Source organism: Ascidia mentula, chromosome 4 (assembly GCF_947561715.1).
Source record: "Ascidia mentula chromosome 4, kaAscMent1.1, whole genome shotgun sequence".
Classification (NCBI taxonomy): Eukaryota; Metazoa; Chordata; class Ascidiacea; order Phlebobranchia; family Ascidiidae; genus Ascidia; species Ascidia mentula.
Window position 1 is genome coordinate 22,503,198 of NC_138569.1, and position 20,231 is coordinate 22,523,428.

At 40.7% G+C, this 20,231-nt stretch overlaps 2 protein-coding genes across 6 annotated transcripts in view; one reads left to right on the top strand and one right to left on the bottom strand.

Moving 5' to 3' along the window:
* Positions 1-11,497, bottom strand: LOC145898548 (uncharacterized). 2 transcript variants are annotated; one of them, XM_082987051.1, is made up of 11 exons: positions 11,276-11,497; positions 10,970-11,078; positions 10,163-10,376; positions 4,373-4,461; positions 3,737-3,814; positions 3,380-3,589; positions 2,657-3,316; positions 2,332-2,602; positions 1,919-2,216; positions 1,094-1,856; positions 1-1,031 (listed from the first exon to the last, which is right to left on the bottom strand). In XM_082987051.1, exons 1-11 carry the CDS (start codon positions 11,452-11,454, stop codon positions 807-809), a joined length of 3,096 nt encoding a protein of 1,031 aa, XP_082843177.1. In that variant the 5' UTR covers positions 11,455-11,497; the 3' UTR covers positions 1-806. The 2 variants fall into 2 exon arrangements, with proteins under 2 accessions (XP_082843177.1, XP_082843176.1); XM_082987050.1 differs by having other exon boundaries at positions 1,919-2,212; positions 2,325-2,602.
* A 7,191-nt stretch (positions 11,498-18,688) lies between these two features.
* The window catches only part of LOC145899092 (uncharacterized), a 31,054-nt gene continuing 29,511 nt past the window's right edge, over positions 18,689-20,231 (top strand). For all 4 annotated transcript variants that reach the window (XM_082987806.1, XM_082987807.1, XM_082987808.1 and 1 more), the window contains exons 1-4: positions 18,689-18,922; positions 19,126-19,253; positions 19,386-19,530; positions 19,845-19,999. In XM_082987806.1, the coding sequence (XP_082843932.1) occupies positions 18,707-18,922; positions 19,126-19,253; positions 19,386-19,530; positions 19,845-19,999 (644 nt within the window). In that variant the 5' untranslated portion in view covers positions 18,689-18,706. The remainder of the gene's footprint in view (positions 18,923-19,125; positions 19,254-19,385; positions 19,531-19,844; positions 20,000-20,231) is intronic.

Here is a 20,231-nt window from a genome sequence, read left to right on the forward strand (position 1 = left end):
TGCAACCGATCATGTTTTTATTGCATAGTGGATACTGAGGGGGAAGCGAGGAAAGTTTTATTTCACTTATTCTGACCTTATACGTCATCAAAAAATCATCAAAATGACGAAAAAGTGATTACGTAATCAAACATTCTGCGATCTCAGGAAACACGCCGACGATCTTCGACAGTTGGGAAAAGTCCAGGCAACTTTATCGCTTGTCGGAAGATCAGACAATCAAAACATTCCAAATCATTATGAGTAGAAACGTTGGTTCGTCAACACCAATGCTCGTAACATTTATTACAATTATAGGAACATGATGTGGAAAAACACTTAGCACAAAACCATCACCACTGTATATTCATGGGCAATGCGAGGAATGCACCGAACTACTGGCGGTGGCACACACGTGCTCGTCAAGGTCAAGGTCATGCATGAAACAGTTTGCAGTGCTTGCGATATAAAGATTATGGTGTTATAACGACAGAATGGTTCAGGCACAAGGCTGCAATGGCGGAAACGTTTGTACAAAATCAACTCTTGGGCAATGAATTACTCCAGCACCGCCACATTGTGTGTTTTGTTAATACGTTCGAATGGCTTCACTGTTGTTTCGACATAAACACTTTTTTCCATACAGTATGGTGTTTTTTCTTTACTTTTTTGGCCAGGGATTAGATTTTCGAATGCAACAATTTTAAACATACAGAAACAAACAGTTGAGAAAATGACAAAGAAAAAAAACGGCAACAAATTGTTGATAAAAATCTCGGCAAACTTCTTACTTGTAACACTGAAAATATACATCATGACAATAACACTCAGTACACGAGGTGACTCTTCCTTAGCCCGTTCGGAAAGTGACTTTGACCTTCCTCGTCGTCACTGATTTCAAGGTCGCACAGCTCAAGGTCATCCGGACAGGATTCATGGTCACCAGAGGGCGCGGTTTTCTTTGATTTCGGGGGGAAAATTTGAATTTTGCTTGGTTTGCGGTTGTAGAACTTTCGTTGTACGTCATAATACAACAACAATGGCGGGGGAATCTTAAAACAAGAAATCTTTGTTGATTTGAAACAAGAACAACGAAATTAACGAAATTCCTCACCTTTAAAGGTCTTGGATACATCCAAAATCCACTCTTAAATTTCTCTTGAAATTGTAACAATGCAAGCTCACGTGACGAAACTCTGACGTGTTCCGGTGTGACGCGGTGTCTGATGACGCAGTTAAGAGCAGATGGCGCGAGTTTCCGTCCGTTTTCTCTCACCAACGGTGGCGGACCCTTGGGCGGCATCTCGCGGACGTGAAATTGTGGTTCATTCCCACCGAGAGGTGGCGCAACCTCCACAACCGGTTCCTCGTCCTCGCTATCCGAATCCTCGATGCAGTTCGCCAACAAATCCTCCTGATCCGACATCTCCTCCCCAACACGCGCAACCACTGACGTCACCTTTGCTTGTACGCATGCGCGTTGGTAGTGATTTTGGTGGGTATCTAGCGCCCTCATGCGGAGTTGGTCGAGTTTGGCGTCGAGTGAATTTTTCCGCCTGACGCGAACTTCGCGAGGGTCAGATTCTGTTCTCGAATCATCCGACACAACATCCAAACAATCAGAGTCCGAAAACGAGGATTTGTTGAAAGATCTTTTCAGTTTCGGGTCGGAATGCGCCTCCTTGTCGCCATTTTCCGACGGCGTTGACAAAACAACAGGTGGTTGTGTCGTCATATTGCTTACCGTGGATTGTGACGACGCAGACTGTTCAGATGCGTCACAGGTTCCATTGTTACTCGGTTTGGGAATTTTAATTCTTTTTAATTCTGAGCAGAAAACGACATTCGTCGACGAGGTATTTGTGGCAGTGACGTATCTGTTGATAAACAAAGCGTGATTGTTTCGTAACACAAACGTCAGCGCGTTTAAATATCTTACTTTTTATAACTCCGCAAAGCATTTAGATCGAATGTCGAGGTTTCTGTGTTGCTTTGGTCTGTGCAACCTCTGCACGTGTGCTTGTCGCCGATAGCAGGGCAGAGACGAACGTCGAAACGCGGAAATTTTCTTATTGAAGAATTAGGGTTAATTATTGCGTCACCAACGCGATTGTTCCCTTCACTTTGTGACGTCGGTTCCTTCATAGTGACGTCAGGATCGGAAGAGTTTGTCGGTGACGTGAGGAATTTAGTTGCGTCACGCTTGCTTGGTTCGCTCACAATTGTTTGATTTCTACCTTGGAATAAAATTAAACGTTGTTATCGCGATGTTTATTGACCGCCAGATGTCGCTGCTGAGCAACAACTGGCGTCAACATCGATCCATAGAAATATCAATTAACAACCTGCAACCTTTTTCTGCAAGGTGGCGCTGCTGATAGTTGTCTTCTTCTCTTGGTGACATCACTATAACGCTCGTCGCCACTGATGGTTCCGATGACGTCACGAGTTGTTTCGTTGACGTCATGGCAGGATTAGAAGCATTGAAAACTTCGGTAACTTTTCTAAGGACGTTGTTGGTCCTCGAGGGGAGATTCCCGGAAGATTCGAGGAGGTGGAGGTAGTGGGGGGGAAGGCATCCGGTGTAGGAGTGAAGATCCAACTGACGCCGTCCAGAATATGTCTGCGTAATAATAGGGAGGTTGTTTGACATAACGGTGCTTGAGCCTTGTCTCACCTTCTTCAGATCATCCGGAGCGCTCCTTCTCCTTTCCAACACCTGCTTCTCCGACAACCTTTGCTCCGGGTGGTTGCTATGGTAATCTTCGTCGCTACGATAACGACGTTGCCGGGACGCGTGACTCTTCACAATCACTGAAGGCTGATGTTGGCGGGGAGGGAGGAAGCGGTGATTGGTCGACAAATCGTCACGCTTGAGTGCAGCCACATGAGATGCTGGAGGATGGCTGGAGGATTTTTCTAAAACAGGTTTCCGACGCTTCATGCTTAAATCCAACGGTTCGTCGTTCGGCGATTTACGCTTAATCGAATTTTCAGTAAGCCTACTTTGTGACGTCACAACGGGCGCCGCAGGATAGCGCGGTGTGAGTGTCTGCTGTGGTAAATACGTAGTCAATAGCGGCACAGTCAAGTTAGGATAGAAATGATGGAGGTGGTTTTGTTGAGTCCGCAAAGCTTCTTGAAGATGGTCGACTTTATTTTCAACTCGGTTCGCACTTTCTGGAAAGGGAGGGTTTTTATTCGGGGATTCCCTTTCCGCTTTCACAAACGCTTGGGGGCTGCCCTGGACTCGATGACGCGATCCTAACGTAACAGGAGGACTGACGTCATTTGGGGCAGTTAATGAGGAAACGTCAGGTTTGAAGTTTGATGCAGTCTGGAAGAAAAACGGGACATGAAGTATTGTTACGTAAACGCGTTTATCTACGTCATAAAATACCCCACGCGAGTGAGACGTCATAAAAGACGACTTGTTCGATCGCTTCTGTAAATCATAGTTGGCGTTTTGTGTCGAGGTAGAGGGTCTTGTTACGTCATAAGGAGAGTCGTAGAAAGCGAGAAGTTCGCTGAGAGCCCGGTCCCCCCTCGCACTCGCCACTTGAGACGCTGTTTCGCCGTAGGTCGTTCGCAGGTTCGGGTTTGCCCCCAACTAACGACATGAAACAAACATCACAAAAATGTTTTACACAATTTTATGGTTCATGGGCGTCGGTTTCATTTCTATATTGTTACGTCACGGTTTGTCATAATAGTTGCAATGTAACTCCATTAAAGAATATGGGAAGTTGAAACCCACCTCCAACAATGCTTGAGCAGCTTCCCGTCGTGAAGCTCTGGTTGCTAACACAATAGGGGAAGCCCCACCTTTGTTATCCTGATGAAAAAACACCAAATGAACAAAAATCAATCAAGGTTTTCCTTCAGGAATTGGGAGACATTTTCTTGTGGATTACAAAAGACCAGAGTTTAATGAAAATAAAAATCTAGAATTTTCAGAACAATCAGTTGTGACACACAATGCCCATTATACACATTCTCTGTAATAGAAAACCTATTACAGGGAAGCAATCTCTATTGTGACGAAACAAAGCAAATGCCGACATCATCTCACACAATGCAGAACCGAAACCTTGTTCTAATATTAGAATCGATTTCATTGTTTGCTTTCACACGAGTCACGTGGTTTGTGTAAACGAAATTCGCTGTCACGTGACGCGTGATTGCACAAGGCCTTAGTCACGTTATCATGGTGGCGGTTAAACCCGTTGTTTTTGGGATGCAACAAAGCAGTGGGAATCTGTCGATGATTTACTTGTAAGGTTGGTAACATGCTGTGCATCAATCACTGAATATCAGTTTCCGAAACACTCAACGCAATTTTATTCCCTCCAAAACATTGGAACCCGGAAATCCGTTTAAATATTCCACTCACCAGAATATTGACGTCGGCACCAGATTGACGGAGCAACGTCACTGCCCTCGAGTTGTTGAGTTGAGCTGCCAGATGCATTGGAGCGTATCCTTTAATTGTGATACAACATATAAGTTTTTTACGTAACAATCAACTTTATCTGTACAAAGTAAATGGAAATCAACACCTGGCTTTGGTAGGGATGCCGCTTGTTAACATTTAAATTGTTACAAAAGTCCAACAATCTTATCTTATTCCGGTTGTAACATAAAAACAGACAGGTATAATTTCGCACAAAAGACTGTATGACTGAAGGACAACACACAACCTATCTGTATTCAACCACAACACGAGTAACACATTTCTGTAGCTCCACCACCTTCCAAACATGCTGGTAACTGCAACCCTATGCCTGACTGCTTCCTGCCCATGACTAATATTAACCCAAGAAACCCCCGCAGCCTGTTCGCTTCTCCAGGTAAAACACGTTTCTTCGACCGAGCCAACATTCCGCTGAACCAACCGTCGTGAGTTGACTTGAGGGGTTTTCCGCCGCACAACCCTCTTGAATCCTCGGAACCATCGAGTCTGAAGACAATGAGATCGTGACAATAGCAGTCCGACAGAAAGAGCCCGGTCGTGTCGTGTTTAACCCATGAATGCAAAACGATGAATTCCTGGGAAGCAGTGGAATCTTCCTCTAGTTACAATATACGTGACTACACCAACGTTGTTGATGTGAAAATCCACAGAAATATCCAAATACTGATTTCTGTCGCATCAACCTCTGCAACTGCAGCAAACACACGTGTTACAAACCACACTGTACTCGACTAACTTTAAGAGTAAATCCGCCAAACACAACACAAACTACGCTGAATACCCAAGGCTGGAGATTGAAGGTGCTTTGAATGAGGATATATGGCTTCCTTTTTGCAAAAGGAAAAGTGTCGCAAATTATCCTACGCTGAGACTTACTGCACAGCAGAACCTTTACGCGTTGGCTGTGAGCATACTGCAGTGTGTGTGTGTGTGTGTGTGTGTGTGTGTGTGTGTGTGTATGTGCGTGCGCGCGCGCGCGCGTCCCAAGCTATATCCTCAGTTTCGCTTCACAATTTTGCAACTATCAATCACAGTGTACGATCTCGTTAGAGGAAATTCATAATTCCTGTAAAAGTCGTTCAGAAAGTTGTTTCTTCATTAAAACTAAATTTCAAATCGCAACTACGTCTAATCCCTAATCTGGAATAAGATACCAAAATCTATTGTTCATGTATCTTCTTCACATCTTCCAATCATTTGTACGAAATGCTGTAAAACTTTCATCACACGGTAACTCACAACCGAACGCCGAATGAGTTTGAATGCAAATTTCCAAAGCAATTCAAACTCTTCAGTCCCGGCCACAATTCCTCACCGGTGAATATTTGCATGCAAGTTTGTACGAGAGCTTAAACACAGGACGCTCACCAACACAAACACCTTCCCAACTTCTGCTTGTAAGGAGGTGTTACAAAAATGAACAAACTAGTTACGAAGAATTTTTTGGAAATATTTAAACCTTAATTGTTTCAAACACAAATAAAATCTACCAGCAATGGCGAAATATTTTGTCTAGCTGTGATTCATGATTCAAGCCAGTTTGAAGTTCTTACAATTAACCTCGACCATCCAACCACATACATCCTGCAGAATGTTCAACAAAGCGAAAGAAACTCTCGAAACACCGGACGTGCTTGTGACGTCACAATGTAACGGTGAAGCGTAACAGAAAGCAATCGATTGTCGATGTAACAAAGCAACGTCGAAATGTTGTTTGGAACAAAACACATGTTTTCACAAACTGTTTCTACAACGGTGACGTCAGAGATCACCGACACTTCGTCGATTGCATACTTTTGTGTCCCGAATTCCAGGAAATAACTACGTCACAATGCAACGCTTTTGTCACTTCCACTGGTTGAAACATCAGAGCTTCAAGAACGTAAATCAGGGGCGTTCCGCAAAGTTCCAGTTTCGCTTTGAGTCACCAACCGCTTTTGTTACGCAACTGGAAGATGTATTGTGATGCGACAAAGAGGAAATGTTGGAAGGCAGATGTTGGTTGGTTGAATGAGTCATGGTTGGGCGGATTGAACAAATTTTAAAGAAAAAACCTTCCAACGAATTCTCTGGTTGAATTAAAACAAGATGGCGGAAACAGCCATAAAGTGATGCGAGTAAAAGCTGCATTTTATTTTTAATGCGCGGCCGCACAGCCAAGACATGCTACAGAAGTTTCGAAATTTAGTAACGCATTAGTTTCTTTGACGCCAACAATCGCAACCAACACAAGCAAGCATCAGCTTAAAGCTTAGTTCACAATGAATTTGTATCACGCCTCGCATACACCCAACCAACCAACCACTAACTTACAACTTTCTGCAACTTTCAATAGGAAGATCACTTTACTGTAGGCAGAAAATCGAACGACACAAAACCGTTTCCGCTTTCGGTTGCTTTCAGACAGAAAGGCGACCTCGTCACGCTACACTTGTGCCCAGTCACGCGAAAAACCAGTAAAACGCGGTAAACCGTAACAAATGTAGAGGAGTGGAAGGAGGGACGAAATACTGAGTAAACTTGTTAGTTACCTTCTCACATACTTCGACAAACCCAATAAATATTTGGTCATCTCATCTCCCACCATTCCTCAAAACAAATCTTTTTAGCACACTCCTCCCCGTGCTGTCCACACACGCTTGACATCGTGTCTGTTGCTTGCACAAAAATCATTGTATGAAAACATACAATCTACCGCTTGTCAAATTATTTAACAACCTTTTCAACCTTCTCCTAACTAAACTATGAGCAACAGGTCAGTATGACTTGGTGAGGCAAGAGCTGGCATGTCGTGATGGTGTGACGAATGGATACGTCGGGGTTTCATTAACAACAGTCACGACTTACACGGAACACGGAAAAAATTTAACTCCACTTTTTGTTGAAACTCTTGAGAAGTTCCCCGAAACGACCAACTAACGTCACGATTTGCCAATATGACATCATAAAGCATGTCGGATCCATATATTATGTAGTTGCACGGGTGCAGTGGTTTAAGGCAACTTTAAGCAGCTTCAATGGCAACAAAACGTAACCGGGTTGAATTAGTGGAGATTCTGACAAAACAGTCGCAACTGTTGACGAACAGTGAGCGATTAATTTTCACAACGATGCACACTGGTAAATCTGAAGCAAAGTCGCGACCCCGGATGACCCTGTATTAAGGAAGCAGCAACTAATTGGAATCTGCAGTCGTTTCAACTCTGCGAGTTCAACCTCACTTCGCAATATGGTGCGGGCTTAGCGAACTGCTTGAGGCTATTAAAGTGGTCGAACACTTCCCACTGAATAAAGGCGGCACACAGCAAGTTGAAAACATATGGGTACGAAACCATGCAGCCACATTCACTACACCACAAGCTAACATTCAAATCATCTAAGCAGGATAAAGTTTCATCACAATAAGACGCACGTGGTATGAGTTTATGAATAGTTTTGCTGAAGCAGCATAAGCTGAGCCAGGAAGTCGTGACTGACACAGACGCTTAATAAGGCAACAAAATAAAGTCCAGTAAAATTACTCACGGGGTGTTTAGCCCAACGAAACTTCTTCCGCGTTACCTCGCTTTTAGTCACGCTTGAGCGCCACAGCACGATTTTCTAACCAACAAAATTTAAACCAAATCTCCTTGGGAGTTCATCCTTCTGTTCCTGACCTGGTGTTGCAACTCTTTACCCTCAAACATTTCTCTGGTTCTGATCTCTTTGGTTCAATCAGAATAACTTTCTACATCAATCGGTCATGTTTAAATGTTACACACAGCATCGTCCGCACTATAACTGTGAGAGCAATCTTTACCTGAAAAACTAAAGTTTTGTAATCCCCCCAGGCTGTCCAAGTGTACGCCAGGAAAGAGTTATGCGACATCTAGTGCAAGTCGCCCTGGGCAAATTCGCATATTTCTCCGCCCTCCTCTAGTTTATTTTTCGATTCTTCTTGTCACGGTTTCGGTTTAAACTCCGGATCGAAATTCGCCAAAGGAAAATCATGTAAATTGAAAGAATCAGAAAATATATTTCAACTTTCCGAAACTGAAGCGCAAACTTTCCACCAATGTTAAGAGAGACCTGGGTGTAGGAGTCCATACAATGCTCAACACTGCCCTGTGTCTCATATTCTGGAATATTCAACTAATCACGCGGAATAAATCGCGTTGTCTCGCGTTGTGAACCGACACCACTCAGGACACGCTACTGTTCCTACCATTACTTCCGCATCAACCAACCTGGCGCCTATGACGTAACACTGCGTTTGTTTACATTACAAAGCCGCTGTTTGTTCCACTACTGAACAGGTTAAACTTATAACTAGATAACGTGCGAAAGTGACGTCACTAATCATCAATTATTATGTCAAACATTAACAAAGGGCGGGGCGGTTTTTTCAATCTGTTCGACGTGTATCACGTGACTTTATTGTCCAATCACAAGAATAATCTTCACCCGAACCTACACGGCGAGTGCTAAAGAAGATGCCCGAGAGTTACGACATTATTCCGTCACATCGATGTAACAAAGACTCGCCAGAGGCTATTGTTGCATCACAACGACGATATTCACTAATGTGCCGCTTGTTCAAGAAAATCGATTTTTCTACAAGAAAATTACCACCAGAAGATGTTTGCTTTCTACAGAGATGGAAAGTTTCCTTAAAACACGGAAAGAAGTTCCGTCCCCTCGAATGGTACAGCTTAATTATCGTGAATCACCAACTTTAAAAACGTCCCGATATAGAAAATGCCCCAGGAGAATACGATCCGGAATAATTCATCAGATACCGCTAAATGTGCTCTGGCTTTTTCAAAATGCAAAGTTTTACTGCAACGTTAGGGTGGCAACTTTCATCGAATATTTGTGAAAGCGGTCGAGTTGAACCGGCCCCGGGCCCAACTTCGGCCCAAACTCACGACGATCAGTTTCCGGTGCCACATGCCTTCAGGGTAGGTCTGCATCGAGACTAACGAGCGACTTAAACAATGAACAGATATACGACGCTTTCGTTGAGAAAAAAAACAGGCTTATGTGCGCCATCTAGCGGGTGTATTTAGTTAGGTTTTAAACGAACTTCCCACAAATGCGTGACGTCAGGATGATGAACACAGCGCTCCATGGAGACGAGCGTAAAGTGGATGAGACCTCAGGGGGTCAATTAGTTCAGTTCGGAGAAGTCGAATCTCAAGAGGATTCGAATCACAACCAGGTTGTCGTGTTTCACACAGCAACCAACCCCTATGTCCAAAAATAAATGAAACGTGAAAGTTTCAAATAAAACTTCCTACAATTTACTGCCCGTAGGACCTGAGGAAAATTAAAATTAACGACAGAAAAGAATCCGAATTATTTCAAGGTTTGCATCAGACCTGGCATTTTCGCCTAATTCTAACCAAATTGGAATTCCTACAACATTGCAACGTCGATTTATTATCCGCTATTGTTGCATCGTGCATGACGTAACAACCAATTCGCCCATTGGTTTGTGGGTAATTATAGTGCGTTAGGTTGGAAACACGTGGTCAGTGAATTTTATCCTGAAGTAACAAAGATGCCCATCTATAACCACACAACGTCACGCTTGAAACAAACGTCTTCAGATAATCCGAAACTTTGCCTATTCCGGACAAATTTAACGATAAATGGTTGACAAATAGCGTGCAACAATCTTAAACCTCTATCGCGACAACTGGGAATTTCCGAGCAACCTCCACTCACCGTCAAGATTTTTTTTTTCCAGTCTCTCAAGCGAAGATCCCTCAACCACTCGCCGCAAGGTGGCGTATTCGGTCTCTTTGCAGCTGTGTTTGACGGCCAGATGCACACCGTTGTTGCCATAGCGATCAGTGACGTCAAGACATGTTGCGTTAGTTTCAATAAATAGTGCCGCAAGTGTCGGGTTGTCTGTGATAAGAGCGATGTGGCAGGGAGTCTGTCAGTACATAGAAATATTAGGAAACGGGGAATAACCGGTGACTTGTGGAGACAACACTAAACATTTCTTGAATTGTCAAGTGTTCTTAGAGAAATCTTTTTCACATGTGATTATTGCGCCACTACATAACAGCAGGTAAATTTCCAGGTAATTCGCTGAATTATTTGCGACAAACTTGAAGGTGTCAAGAAAGAATGCGACTGTGAGCCACGCAGAACTTCTCTAGCTTGGGGCAATATCTTTGCAAGGCAACAATCGTAAAACAACGCTCGTCCTCGCCGGTTGGAAAAGTTTCAATTTCCGAATCATTTTAATTATTGTTTGTCAAGGTTTGGGTTAAGATTGTCAAAAACAAAATTATTTTGCATATTAGCGCTCGATTTTATCTGATAACATGCAAATTAGTATCGATCTATTAAACAACACTGACAACAACTCTACAAATTTTCAATATTACGTCATAATTATAGCTGATATGGAATTGTTTACAATTTATTTCGAAATCTTTTTTGAGAGAACTTTGCAGTGAGAAAAAATTGTCCATTGTCTGGTGCACAATTCCGACCGAATTTTCAACCAAATAACTTTACCTGCATGAGGCCGTTCCTGATGTCACATGACACGTTACCCTTCACTAAGCAATTCAACAATTCCCGCGTCAGTGCTTCGTCGCCCTTAGCAACCGCGATATGCAAAGGCCTGTGTTAAGAAACAATGGATGCATTGTTGTCGGTAAATGAATATAAAGGATGAGAAATATGGTGCCTCCCTTGATGCATAATATGGTTATTACGTCATAATTTACCTTGGTGTAAAACGTATTCAAGTTCTAATAATGCCGACAAAAACAAACAAACAAATGCAGATGAAACCGTGTAGAAAAATCTCTGACTCACGTGTCCCCGTCCTCGTCACGCATCAGTGCCCACTGCAACTTGGCCATTGTTTCGTCACAGTGTGGTGTAGGTGGAGGAGGAGGTTCGGTTTTCGAACGAATCATGTGTTCGTAATAATATAGTTGGATTGTTTTGAGGAATGCTTCGGTTTGTGTGAGGGTTGGGGGGTTTTCCGCCATGACGTCACTGTGGCAGTGGTTTGAGGGGGAGGGTCACAATCAAGGGGAGGGGGGCATCACTATGTTCGCAGACATTACCTAGGAGGGGGGGTCGCGGTTCTGTGAAAATAAAGTTTCTGGTCAAAATCCTCCCAGCTGCCTGCTACCTGGTGGTTCTGTGTACATAATATATCCATTGTGATTTTTATGTTAAAATTCTGTCTGAATAAATGTGAATAAACCCAAACGAAATGTTGAAACTTGGACCGAAGCAAATTTCTCTGCAAAGGTTATTGTGGCAGTGAAACCATTATACATCAGCTCAAGCAGATGTAATCGTAACCAACAGCAAACAGCAAGATATTTCACTACACATTGAAGCAAGTAAGACTAAAAAACCTCAGATATTTTTGTACCATAGTTTGTATGTAGAAACTATAAAGTTTCTAATTGTAAAGCTGTCACACGACTTTCACTATTCTCATATAACCCAAGGAGGTTTCAGCCACACAATAGGCACGTTCCAATATAAATGAATCACCAATTGTTAGAGAACAATGATGAAATGATTTAAATTATTATTTTAAATACGCGCGTTATTTGTACATACGTTTGTTACGTCATAAAGTGATATCATAAACCCCTCATGACAATGACGCGCACAAATATGTGAAGAAACGTCAGTTTTCCATAAAGTTGTGTAGGTGGCCTTGAATTTTGGTCCTAAAGCATGTGTCTTCTTGTTCAAACTGACCGGTCACCCGGTTAGTTGGGTATTCCGCCAACCCCCAAACAAGACCACGTTTTATAGATGAAAATTTTATTTAAAACGTCATAATAGAACCTTTGTCTTTGAAAGCACAATGTAAATATGCTCATCAATCAAGCGCAGGTATCACAATCAAACTCAGTAGGGTATGTGTTATATTTTTAATGATATTTTAGGATGAAATGCGATGTCAAATTCGGAAAGTTTGTGTGACGTCAGTAAGAAAAGCTTGTCGTTTTCTGGTGGAGGTGAAAACTTTTATAAATCAAAAATCACGGCAAACAAGAATTAAAATGGAATAGAAACAAGGCAGGAATGATACAAATTATGAGAATATAACATTCCCTGGTGCTTTACCGACTAATTCTAGAACTTTCCCGGCAAAGTAGAATTCCCCTAAACGCGCGGCGCCTTTTCACAAATGACGTAGCTATCGTCGCGTTCGAATGTAATCGGAGAAAAGCTGGGTCGCGCGCTCTCTGTTACGCAACTATGGTTACCGAAATACTTGCGGGCAAATATCCGGAAAGGGTTGGGTTCCTGCCTCACCCGCAACTAAACAATCAAACTTTGACAAAATGTTTCATTTTTTTTTCAACTAACTTTGAACGGAGTTGTTATAAACGTTGATGTTATTGATACATTTGTATTACATGTTGTAAACATTCAATTTATTTGACATTCCAATTGATATTTTTTTCATAATTTATGAATTCTACTCTGGTTCACTAAAAACGGACTTTAAAGACCTCAAATTTCGTGAAAGGAGAATATTTTTCAATTCAAAACCACTCCAGTTTGTGAAAGGCTAAAGTGCTGGCTAAGAGCCTTCAACTCACTGCTGCTGCTTCGCTGTTTCGTCACAAACGCCTTCTGTCAAAGGACAAAGACATTATATTTAAACTTTACCTTTTTGTCACAAATAAGTCCTTTAAACTACCTTCAAATACTTGGTGACAAAACTATTGACAATTTAATCGTCATAATATCCTTTGTTGTATGTGACGTAACAACTTTCACTGTAAGGAATTGTTCCAAACCAAGCGAAATGTTGGAGATTTACGAAGTCATAAACGTTGTTGTTCCATCCAACGAGCCAGCTACAGGGCGACAATCGTTTCAGCATATTTCCTGGCAACCACACAACGCTGTAAGCACGAACATACAACAAATACACTCAACGCTGCAACGTCTTAACACCACGAAATTAAAACACGCTCACTCTGCTCGTTGACAACACTTAAGTAACATTACCAGCACAACTGACACAGGCGAGCTGGCATGCTGGACAGTTTACCTGCAAAGCTAACAGACAGCAGAATGTAAAACGCACACGCAACGAGGCAGTCGTCACACAGCCACTCTCAGCCGCCGTGGAACGGTTTGACCTACAACAGAGGCAAGGGCTCACGCGTGACGTACCGTGTTTGTTCAAGCGTATCGCACGTCACAATGCGATCGCGGCGCCGTACGGTTTCTGTGAAGAGGAACTTGAATATCGAGCTGGCAGTTGGGTGATGGAAGTCGTAGTCGCGTTAATCCCTTACAAGTCGGGCGAATAAGTTAAAGGCTTCCTTTATTTTGAACACAAATTCTACATATTTAAAACGAAAAAAAGCTTTTATGACGTTAACAAACAAGATCATTCCATTCACCTTAATCACGTGATAAGCACGTCGCCTGCCACAAGAATAACTTCCAAATTTCAGATATTTGACATTTTATCCGCTTTCAGATTCATCAACTTTTTATTTCCTAGACTTTTATTATAAATTATTTCGGAAATAAACATCACACGCTCTGATCGTTTCTTAACTTCCACACTTTGCATTAAACCACCGTCAGATACGCAATGTGGGAAGTGGTGGATGTGTAAGGGGAGGTTTATGTAAAACATGTTGTGTGCAGCTCATTACACGACCACCATCACGATATTTCAACCAATTCATGTTCGGTGTTCCAACTTTCAGGGTGGTTGCATAGGCACGAGGTCCAATGTTTTCCAACTTTTAAACGCAAGAAGTCATTTTGTTTAGAACTTCAATTTTACCAAATAGCGTCTCTTACCACGGCGTTCGACCAAGTGTGACGAATTCACGTTCGAAAACTATGCCTAAGTTTGTGACGTAACAATGCAACATTGCATTAAGGCGATGAAGAAGTTTTCTATGAGCTGTGAGGAGATCGATAATTTGCTGGAATACTAAACCCACAGGGAATTCACCGAAACCGCGATTTTGACGTCACGGCGTTAGGAATTTAGTTTTCTTCATAGTTGGATAAGTTGGTTCTATGTTGATCACTTCACAAAAAAAAAAAAAAGCCGTGACGTCATGTATGGGGAGAAATACTTAGGTGATACGCTCGATTGATTTTGTTTTGACACTTTTGGTATATTGACGCCACTTTACGGCTCGTTTCAAACAGTGGAGGTTTTCAATATAAATGTTCTCGTACCGACAATTAACTTTACTTCAAGTCAATATTTGAAAAATCAAACTTCATGTTGACAACTTAAGTTGTGACGTATTCCCTAATAAATGAAAACTTTTCGGCGCCAACAAATTTCTCCGAACAAGTTCCGGTGTTTTTGAAAAGTCAGATATCGTTCGATGTGGTTGAAGGGGGTCCCCAATAACACCCTGAGGGGGAAAACACTGCTGGGATGAATCACTGTTCGCATGTCCCAGCCTGACACCAAGTTGTAATACGTCACAACAACCTGAGTTCAGAGGAATTCTAGAGGTGTTAGAGAAAGTGCAGAGAGGCGTGAAGCGCATGTGTATTGGTGCGGAACGAGCTCGACCCCCGGAAAAAGCAAGTGTTTCCCGGTTTAAGGGAAACTCAACGAGGCGTGACCAGTATGTGTTGGTGAAATCGTCTCAGCTTGAGCCCAGACATCAGCCGACACAAATAAATTTGAGAAAGTTTGAATTAATTTTCTGTAAATTCGCCCCAAAATAACCTCAAAGAATTCAATTTCTTCTCACAATTCTTAACATCGAAATTTGCCAATCTTGTAAATATTTGCACGACGATTCGTCAGAGTATCGGAGCCGCCAGATTGGTTTAAATAGAAGTAAAGAGCGATCACGAGACGAGAATAGCAAACACAAAAGTCACTGAATCCATTACTCGGTAAATATTGTCAAAGGGGGTTCTGCAAACTCACCGTGAGCTGAAAGTTCCTCGACAAGCTAAACTTTGGGTTTTAACCTAAGCTTTGTTTTTACACATTTTTGAAGCTGGGTCCTCATTAAGAGGTTGGTATGGGTACGAAGGAATATTTGTTACCAGAACAAAACAAAATTCCCAGAGCAAATCTCCTCAAACATTGACACAAAAACAAAATTTCTGTCACAAAGTTTTTGTAACAAAACAAATTTTTGAAATTGAATTTCTTTCGATAGTTTGCAATTAAACTAATTCCATGAAACGAAACACTATTTAACAAACTTCTCTTCACATACGAGCAAACGCTGAACAAATAACTTTGCCTTTCACATCACGCACCCAGTGTATTACACAGCGCCTTCATCTCTGCTTGATAAAACTTTCCAAGAAATGTCTCAGAAATTCCGCCCTGAGCTTCCGTCTGAGGACCAGAAACGTTTGACGGGAAATAAATAAATGCAGATTCTTCTCAGGAAGCATCGAGAGCTTCCCAGCCCTCGGGCGATGTTTTACCGACGTTGTAGACTTGCTTGAAACCGCAGTCGATGCGCGACCCTCCAGACACCTTTCCCGAACGTTTTTGTTTGAGAATTTTACGCGGCAAATAATTGGGCGCTGTTTCGCTTCAGGTTTTTCAGTTTCTTACAAACTAAGTCTCGAGAAACGAAATTACCAAAATCCAAAAAGCACGTTTCTTGGAATAAGTGCTACGCCACAGTTAAAGTGTTTTAAGTAGAAACAAATGCAAAATACTCCACAGAACTGTAACGTGTTAATGAAAAGTCCTGCAAACGAACTGTTGATCAGAATACACACTGAACAATTCCAACAATTCATATGCAATGCATTACTAAATTATTAAGGTTATGGATGATTGGTCTCAAATGGCACCTCCCCAAACATTCTTATGGGTCAAGATTACTCGCAAATATATTTTCCAGGTTTGGAAAATCTGGCAAACCGCTAACCGTTGCATTCGCGTGGTAACGACGACATTTTCTAAATCTCTGTCCTTTTTTGGAAGTTACACAAGATTGCGGTTCACGGAATAGACAAAAAAGTTTGTTGTAAATGATAAAAATATTCCATCGACTGTATGGTTTGCAATGAAATTATCGTGGTTGGAAATAAAAATGTACAAAATTATGAATATTTGTGCACAAAGTTTGGCTCCATGTTCGTTGTTAAAAGGTTTGATATTTTTGTGATGGGTTGAAAGATATTCAGATTATAAAAAGCCCCCGGCAATATATCGGGTTGAGGCGGTTTGTTGATAACAAAACATCCGTTTAATTTCAAAGTTATTTAGTATTTCCGTATGCTTTATTTTTAACTGAATTTTAAATTTTGTGTAATTCCAATACACGAAAAAATTACGCGATTAGAGATATTTTTGAATCATAAATTCATAAATAGTATAGTTTTCGTGTTTGTGACGTAACAGAACGGAACAAAACGCGCGACATCTCATCATCGATGCAAAAAGAAGTCGGTATTTCTGTGACTTGTGACAATCGTCTGGCCCGCGGCAAAAACGGGTGTTTATTATTACGTCATTGACGGAAAGGACCGAAATTTTTGGGCCTTCGGTCGAAAATTATTGTAGGGTGTCGGAGAAAGTTAAAAATAATAACGGAAATTTACATTAAAATTTGATTACTATGACGTCATACCTATTGGCCACTTGTAAATTTTCGCTTCAAAAACTCACGGTTTGGAGCTTGCTGGGTTTTTCCTATTGAAACAAATGACAACGGTCTCTGCGGTTCTATTTTGCAACAATGCTCGCATTATTTGATAACAATGGCCCACCGCGGTCAGTACATCTTAATGTAAACACGTAATTCAAAAATAAATTATATCGTGATCTTAAAACGGAAGTCTGTCACAATAACCGCGTTCTGCCCCTTGGTATCTCTAGTTATGATGTCACAATGTCAGCTGTGAGGTCATAAGGTTCGCAAGAAATGTTTCCACAGGTTAAAGTTAAGAAGAAATTATGAGAAATGTCCCGACATCGGCTGATACAACTTGTAAATAAGATAAACTCGGACAACAGTTACATTTTGTTTTTTCTTCACTTCCCAATCTTAACAAATATTTCATCTGTGTTATTCCATCGGTTAGCCATCTCATGAAACTTACACTTAACACCTCATTTAACATATCTGTAAATATGCCAGGAATAACTACAAACTTAAATAATGTGTAGAGACAAGCTAAGTTCACCTTGTTACCTCAAATCCCTTGCCACCTAACCTTAGTGACCTTCTGTATACGCTTCACTGCCCCTAAAACTAGGTCATGCTTTATTGAGGGATCTGGCTATTGTCACGTCACCAACCGACGCTCTGTTGCGCAAACAATAGCAAGTTGTTTGTAGTCATTTGTATAGTTGAGTTAAAGCTGAAGCAAACTTAACGTGTACAAATTCTCTGGCGCAGAATGAGCTGGCAAACCTCTGAAAATATACATTTATAGTGTTTTTGTAGCTTGCTAATACATATTCCTGAAATATGGCTTGGTGTTTAGTTAAAATCACGCTGATAATTTGCCAACAGCGCAAAAACAAATCAAATTTTCAAAATCATTAAAAAACATAAACTTGGGTAAAATCAGGAAATATCCTTAGATTAAAAAAAAAAATTAGAAACCAATCAGAAGACAACATTTTTTTACGTAACTTTCAACAAAATAACTGTCCGAGTTTGAAATTCGTCTAAAATTATTTACATTCATTTGCTTAACATAGAAGCAATAAAATTGCAAAAATCCATTGGATAAATATTGGGATAACAGCAATTGTTCGTTTTGGCAAAATGTGGGGTTTTCCGAAGTATTCGATTTAAATTTCGCTTTAAATAATTGATTTAATAATAATTTCTTAAAAATCGACTTGAAAATAGCGTGAAGAACGTTGTTATGGTGACGCGATTAGATACGGTTGAGTGGTTTGCAGTTTACTGGTCTGTTACGTAAAACAATGCAGATTGTTTTGTCGTTATTTTGTCACAGATATTAATGTATTTTCCCGCTTTTTTGAGTTTCTGTTTTATGCATCTCATTAGAAATGCTTCTTTACCAGATTTGTGTCACTGTTATCATGGGGACAAAGAGGGGCATACAAACCCCTCATACTTAGCTTAACACACGCAGGAAACATTGTGCAAGGTTTATCTGCTTAAACATAGATCATGCTGGGAATACTAGCTTGTATTACTTAAAAATTGGTTCTTACAATTTTAAAGGCCTATTTTATTTAAACTATGATGATGAATATTCTTAATATGTTTCTGTATATTTTCAGTATGGTTTTCACCGCTGTAGGCCATGGACACTGATGATAGATTAAAGTGGTTGGAAACAAGAATATCAACATCTTTGAGGCCGAGAGCTGATGAACTTCGGGGTATTTTCACCAGAGATGAATCTCGAGCCACTTTGATAGAATTCTTCTCGAATGATGAAGCTCAAAGACTTTTTGTGTTCTTTGCAACAGAAGATAAAGGTGGAGGCCTTGCTGTGTCACTCAATGCACCAAAAAAGGTATAATTATTCCTGAAACATAAAAAAGATTCTTTACTCAGGAATAATATAAGTTTCAATACTATCAAATATCTGATCTTGAAACCAATACTAATCAAATATTTATTTAATACTTGTTTCAAGTACATATTGCCATTAAAGGTATTTACTATTGTGTAAATATCAAAGCTGTAAATTTTATGTATTTATAAATATTATCACAGGTTATGGAAAAATGTATTTGTTTTGTGAAAACTGGTTCAGCTTCTCAGCTTCATGCTGGAAACTTTGATGAAGGTCTCACATGCCTTGACTGGTCACATGCTTTACCTCATGGTGATATGTTTGTCAGGTATGCAGCAGAATAACACATGTTGAATACAAATGCTAGTGAAGTTTCTTTAATACACAAGTTAAATTTTGTACATAATATTTTGATTTTAAATTGTCTCATTCTTATTTTATCAATGTTGGTTGTACATAGGGATGTTCTACTTCCATTGTTGTGCACGGATACGGATCTTCTGTCACCAGAAGCTGGACTTGCAATTACATCCGATAAACTGATGGATATTCTTCATCGGTTGCTTGGCAACATTGAGGTTTCACGTGGCATTGCAGAGGGAAAGGTGATGTAATGAATCTTAGTGTTACAAAATTCTGGTTGAAAACTGTTGTGTTCTTGTCTGTTTTCACACAAAAATAAATTTTCAAAGAGGGAATCCACCTTTTTGTTTGTTTTTTTGTAAAAATTGCAGTTTCTTGGTCATTGCACAGTTGTGTTTTCCAGTCATTGATACTGGCAACATGAAAATATTAACTAAAGTGTAAAACAGACCGCTAAATAAAAATTAAATTTTTGCCAGCCCCATACTGGTTCTGGGTAAGCTGGTAAAACAATCTGCAGGTTAAATTCTTTTTTAATATTTTAGTTAATTTCCAGGTAACTCTTGCACTGCCTTGCATTGAAGTTCTTGCTGAAGCTGCAGCTTTTGATCAACGACAACCAGCAGTTATCCACGTATTGGAATCTGCTGTCGTCGGCTGGATTCGACAAATTAAAAATGTTCTTCATCATGACGCACTTACAGCAACCCTGTATGATGGTTTGCTTTTTATTTGCGTGATCTGACATTTATTATTAGTCATAGTTGTTGTTAAGATTTGGGTGAAACATCATTGTATTGACTGATTTACTCATAACCCATAAGTTTTTATGCTTTGACATCTCATCTGTGATGCTGTATGATAACCTGATCTTTAACTAGGTATGTCAAAAATAACTTTTGATCTGTTTTGCCATCCAATATAGGCATCATACTTTTTATTT

Bases quoted from the DNA above. Each gene is read 5' to 3' on its own strand.
- LOC145898548 (XM_082987050.1), bottom strand. From the start codon at position 11,454: ATGGCGGAAAACCCCCCAACCCTCACACAAACCGAAGCATTCCTCAAA. The intron at 3,590-3,736 runs GTGGGTTTCAAC...TCATGTCGTTAG, and splicing joins CTGCTCAAGCATTGTTGGAG to TTGGGGGCAAACCCGAACCT. The intron at 1,857-1,918 runs GTAAGATATTTA...GTTTATCAACAG, and splicing joins GCTTTGCGGAGTTATAAAAA to ATACGTCACTGCCACAAATA.